General features: G+C 38.8%; 1 protein-coding gene across 4 annotated transcripts in view; it reads left to right on the plus strand.

Annotated features, from left to right (window-relative positions):
• Positions 1 to 5,559, plus strand: part of ppp3cb (protein phosphatase 3, catalytic subunit, beta isozyme) — a 61,980-nt gene extending 56,421 nt beyond the window's left edge. For all 4 annotated transcript variants that reach the window (XM_038277639.1, XM_038277642.1, XM_038277641.1 and 1 more), the window contains one exon: positions 3,108 to 5,559. In XM_038277639.1, coding sequence (XP_038133567.1) covers positions 3,108 to 3,286 — 179 coding nt within the window. In that variant the 3' untranslated portion in view covers positions 3,287 to 5,559. The remainder of the gene's footprint in view (positions 1 to 3,107) is intronic.
• The last annotated feature ends 441 nt before the right edge of the window (positions 5,560 to 6,000 follow it).

Below are 6,000 nucleotides of genomic sequence, written 5' to 3' on the forward strand. Positions count from 1 at the left end.
GGGTCTAGGGCGCAGCCCAGGACAGAAATGGCCCTCCTCACCATCTTGTTCAGTCTCTTCCTGTCCTGCGCTGCTCTGCGCTGCCCGGGGCCCAGCAGACCACAGAGCAGAGTCATAGAAAGTCAATCATGTGATGCCAGTCATGTGATAAGTTTATTTGGGGCTAACTTCTTTAAAATGCCTATATCTGGTTCAGGATATGCAGTCCTGTGAAAACACATTTCCCCCCTTACAAATATATATATTTTTTTGTTGCCGTCACATGTTTCAGATCCTGTTTCAGTGAAAGAGAGCGAAGCTTTCTAATCACAGTTAATTCATGATTTTAAACCACTTTTCCTCTCAGAGTAAGGTTGGTTTGGATAGGTTATTCTCCCTGATTTAATAAAATAATCATTAAAACAACAGCAACTACCTTTTACCAAGGATATCTGTTTTCAATATTTAAAAATGTTCGACAATCTAAATAATTACAGTAAGTGTGACCAAAAAAAGCCAAAACTGAGACAATCGGTAAGGGAGAAAATATTTATTCACACCCCTGTATTTGTGTTTAAGACATTTCTAGACTTGAACGCAGGGATGTGAAGCTGAATAACATTTCAATCTGAAGCTGGGAAGGTCCATTATGTCCCTTTGTGCTTCTGAACAGATCGTTGTTGTGGCTTCTGTGCTGAGTGAAGTACTTGGTGATCCGTCTGCATGTTTTACTGTGTAGTGCTGTCTTCAGCTTACCTGAAGTACAGTCCATAATTTGTTTATTTGAATTAATTATGGAAACCTCCTGTGTCAGCTTACTGCCTTTGTGTACGTTGATTTAAAGCTGATGTTGTAGATGGTGATTTTGAATATAATCAAAAGTTTTCTGACAGTCGCCTTTGTTCAAAAGTGAAACTGCTCATCGTGGGTCTTGGAACCTGCTGATTTCAACCCCTATGTATTTTCGAATCATTGGTTTTACCAAACAGTTTATACTTTAAAAGGGAAAACTAAAGATAAAACAAGGCAAACTGTTTATAAAACTCCTTCAGAGTAATTAGTTTAATGATAAAAATGGAAAGAACAGAAGTATAAAATCGAAGGTATGAGAAGGTATTTACTTTCGCTTATTAATTTTTATTGGCATTTTTTTGTTTTCTCATTCGGGTGGAAGAGAAAAGCCAACGATTTTCACTTTCAGTCTTGAGACTGTTGAGTGACTCATCATGCAAACAGCTCTTCCTGTTAGACCACACTTTGTCAGCTCATAGTGAGGCAGCTTTTAAATGGTGTAATTTATAGTGATTCTTGGCAATAAAACAACTCAGTTAGAAGAAGCAGAATGGAACATGCTAGAAATAAGATAGATGGTCTATGGTTAATTCATTTTTTATTGAAGGGGATCAGAGCAGTGGTGGACGAAGTACTCGACTATAGTACTTGTGTAAAAGTATTGATACTCGTAGTAAAAGTTACTCAATTATTGAAGTATTCACTTTTGAAAAAACTTCACATTCAAAAATACAATTAAAAATTATAATATCAGTACATTTCCACCTGATGTATTGATGCATAGAACTACCTGCTACAGAGTCTACACCATCTGTTAAGAACCTCAACATAAAAAACCCACAGAAAATAAGGAAAGCTTGTTTGATTGTTATTTCTTCTTTAAAAAGAAATGAAAAAGAAGGCGGGAGAGTCTGGATTTTCCAAACACACTTTCACTATGGAATAGAGGTTTAACATTGAATCTATTGCCACAAAGAAACTACAACTCTGCTTTAAGAACTCGGCAAAATGGCAGCAACTAACGTTTTGATTAAATTATTAAACTAATAAAATAATATCTGCCCTGGTGTGGAATGTCATGCTAATCTCTAAAACAGTGTAGTCCTAATTCCATCCTAAGGGCTGCTATCTTCCATGTTGAAACTGCATTTCAAGAGAGAAAAACAGCAACAGTGGATTTCAAAACTAAGCTGAGCCAAAAGGAACTAAAATCACTGCAGCTTCCTCAAAATGTAGGGGAGTAAAAATGTATAAGTACCCCAAAAATTTCTCAAGTAAAGTAAAGATACTCAAAAAAGGTACTTAAGTATAGTAATCAAGCAAATGTACTTTGTTACTTGCCACCACTGAATCAGAGTAAAGGCAGCTGAATTCAACAGTTCTGTTTTTATTTGTAAAAGCCTTTAAAAGTACTGATACTTATAAGTAACAAATGTATAATGTAGGTAATGACAGCTGTAAGGACACTGGACAATGCATTGTATTGGTTTTTGATCATATGAATCCTTTTTTTTTTACCGCAATAAAATCTGAATTTAATACAGTAAAATGTATGGCTATGATGATGAACTATTACCACTGTAGTGATGGGAAAGGCTGAGATTTAAAACAAAATGAAAATAAAACCAGAGTGGAATGGTTATGGTGGAAGGCTCCATGTAGGAAAAATCAATTTCATTAAAACGTAAAGAAGGGAATAATAAATCGCTTTCATAAGTTTGAGAGATTTGATGATAACGCAATCAACATTAGAACTGGCCAGTTGAATTACTGGTGCATTCTTTCTTTGTCTTTCTTTTAATTTACATTTGTGGATTAGGAAAAAATGTTATAAAGTGATAACCTGCCAAAAAAACAAAGAATGTTTTGAACAAACGGCTGACTGTCTTCGATCAGACGTAGCGTCTTTGCAGCTGTGCTTCCTGTTTGCAGTGGCTCAGTCACCGTGGCTCTCAGACTACTGATCTAGGATCAATAAAGGGTTTCTGCTCAGTGTCGCTGCCATGCCAACCCTGGGTCAGATTAATCCTAGCTCAGCATTCAGACCAGCAGAGTCTCCCTGTGTGTGTTTGTGTGCTGACTTCGTTGTAAGAGATGTCCAGATGTGGCACATCATTGTTTATCCAAACCCCCAGCTATGAGCATTGGGCTCAGAGTCATCTGCAGCTTTTCAGCCATGAACACATATTACATTGGGAACAAATATATAATAATATCCACATATGCATTCAATTCCTGTCATATTCATCAGAGCCTAAAGGGTTTGGATACACACAGCCAATGCTGACTGTTTTGGTCAAAGTTAACTGCATGCGTCTGTGTGTGTGTGTCCGCAGCCATTCGAGGCTTCTCTCCGCAGCACCGGATCAGCAGCTTCGAGGAGGCCAAAGGTCTGGACCGGATTAACGAGAGGATGCCGCCTAGACGCGACGCGGTCAACAGCGTGGGCCTGTCGATGGGCCGCATGAACATGGGCGAACCCAACGGCACCGACAACAACAGCAATATCCAGTGATCGTCAGAAAAAAAAACAAACAAAAAAAACTTTCCCACCTGCCTGCAGTCTCTACAGTGATATTTATCCAGTCGTGTACATAGGCATATATACACCAGAACAAGTCATCGCACATTTAGTAGACAAAATCACACACTACACTACACAGACATGATTATATATAGCCCCTTCCCTGATGCCCACAGCTGTTATTTAAAGGCATGACATAGCCGGACTTTACCACAGAGAGGCTTTGGGGAGGGGGTTCTTTCCTGAACTGATCAGCCCGGTTCTTCAGAACCGAGACTCCCCTGTACCTGCACAACAACAGGAGAGCAGATCAGGACTCTGAAGAGAGCTGCTGCGGTTTGCCGTGTGTTTTGGGGGACGGTGTCAGCGTGATGTGCCTGCGTCGCTATGTGTGTGTGTGCTGTGTGTTGGGGTGGGGTGGGGGGTGGGTGCGGGCGGGGAAGGGGGGGGTTGAGAGATGGCGATCAAGGCTGGAAACATTTGAAATAAAAGGAGTCTCTTCCTTTCTTTTTTTCTGTGTGGATCCAACAACTGATGGGGAAGTGGGTCTGGGAGGATATACCTGCCATGCACTAACACCTGTCTGTGAGAATTAGATTGAAAAGGTTTTTTTTTTTTCATGTTTGGAGCTCGCATCAAGAGAGTCAATTTAATGGGTTTAAGAGATGATCTCAGCTGTATTCAAATCAGAGCCCTCGCTTTCCTTTACCTCTGCGAATGGTGTTTGCTTCTGTAGGTGTTCTCCTCTTATAGTCAGGTGGAGGATTCCCACCCCTCAATCCCCTCAATCAGAGCTCTGGTTTCCCAGCCAAGTTGGCTCCCAAGAAAGGCTTGAAGACGGGCTCATGTATGAGCAACCCCCCCCCAATTGTTGCATATAAATACATAGAGGTTTATCACAAGGTACAAGATGCAGTATAGTAGAAGAAGAATGCTTTATATAAGTGTGAGGGGTTAAAATGTGAAGTCATGCCCTCCGTCCTCTTTCTGCATCCTCCTTTCTTGCCATGTTGCCGCCTGCTGCCAAACAGCAGCCATGGCCGGGACTCGCTGGCCTTCAAAGCAGGAAGTGATCTTTCAGAGGAAAACAGACTCTTCTGGTGAAGGAAGCAGCCAAAGCAGAGAGCAGAAGTCAGAGGAAAAGGTCTTTGTAAAGCATTTATATTAAAGCATCAATGCATGCACAGTTAAGTTCTTTGATAATATGTGAAGAGTATATTTGTGCTATGTGTTTGGCTATGGTAGGAACTTTTTTTTTCTTCTACTGGGTTTTTTTTGGCTAATATAAGCAAACAGAGGTAAGAGGAAACGTTTATTTTGTATATATTGTTAACTTAATTTATTTTTTCTATTATTTAGAGTGTTCTCTTTCTTTTTTTCACAACTTGTGTTCTTGGGTTCGTTTTGGACGCTGTACAGAATGACGGTACGCTTCAATTCAGAGTGTCAAGTCCACTTTTTCTCCTACTTTCTTCGCCATTGTACAGGAGTTGTTTTTAAATGATAAACATAAATAACGAATATTAAACTAGCATCGATGAATGACCATCCTATATACCGAGGCACAGGCATCCAGGCAGCCGAAAAGCATGATTGCATGGTTGAAATTTGCGCTGTTGAAAAACAAAAAAGCAGCGAACACATTTTACCAGATGAGCCGGTGTGTCACAGTTCAACGGAAAAATATGTTCTCTCTTTCATCATTGATGATTCCTCTTGTTATTTGATGATATTTATGATTATTATGGTTCTATTTATTATGGACATTATTCTTAATATGTAAACTCGCTCTCTCTCTCTCTGCTGGTTGCTCTTCATGTTGCGTTGCTCCTTGGTTGATCTTGTGCTTCTTTGGGTGAGGTGAACCCCCCTGGGAGACCCTGTGCCATAGAAATTGTGCCACGGTTCAGAATCTTTTTCTATCTACTCAAATTTGTTTATTTTTTTCTGCTGGTTCTTTTTGTTCTGTTTATCTTGTTAAGTTATTGTATGGCTCTTTTTTCCTTCTTTATTTCTTTACATTTTTTTTCATTTTTTTGTTAGTTTTTTTTCTTTATTCATTTCTTTTGTTTATTTCTTTGTTTTTGTTTATTTTTTGAGTTACTCTTGATTATTAATTGTAACATTTGTGTTTTTGTTTATTTATTTCTTTCATCTTTTCTTTCTTTTGTTTTTTTGCTGATTCCCCATGCACTAACACTGTAAGCATGACCCATGGGACGATCCACTTTTTTACTCTTGAATAAAATATGCATGAACCTTTACGGATTACGAGTCTTTTTTCTTATTCACACACACAGAGACACACAGTAGGGCTCTCCTTCCTCTGGTTTACCCACAGGACAGGATATACTTCTAAATGGGAAAAGTTTCGAAACAATAAGGTCATTTATTTTGTTAAAATTAAACTCTGGACGGTTTGGATTCACAGCGGTTTCATTTTTAAACTCAGAGGGCTATTTTAATTTGGGTCGGTCAGAATGCAATTCAATTAAAATGATCAGGTTTAGAGAGCAATTAATTGGTAGTAATATAGATTTAGACCAATTAATAGAGTAATCTTAGACTTTTGAGAAAGATTCTAGTAATCTAATTACTTGAGAGAGGCAAGTGTCTGAGTGCTGGAGATAAAGTAATAGATCATCTGCGTAAAGACTAATTTTATGCTGTGTTTTTGTTCCTTTTATACCTTTAACCACATTAGT

This window comes from Cyprinodon tularosa, unplaced genomic scaffold (genome assembly GCF_016077235.1).
Source record: "Cyprinodon tularosa strain WSP-4 unplaced genomic scaffold, ASM1607723v1 ctg133, whole genome shotgun sequence".
NCBI lineage: Eukaryota > Metazoa > Chordata > Actinopteri > Cyprinodontiformes > Cyprinodontidae > Cyprinodon > Cyprinodon tularosa.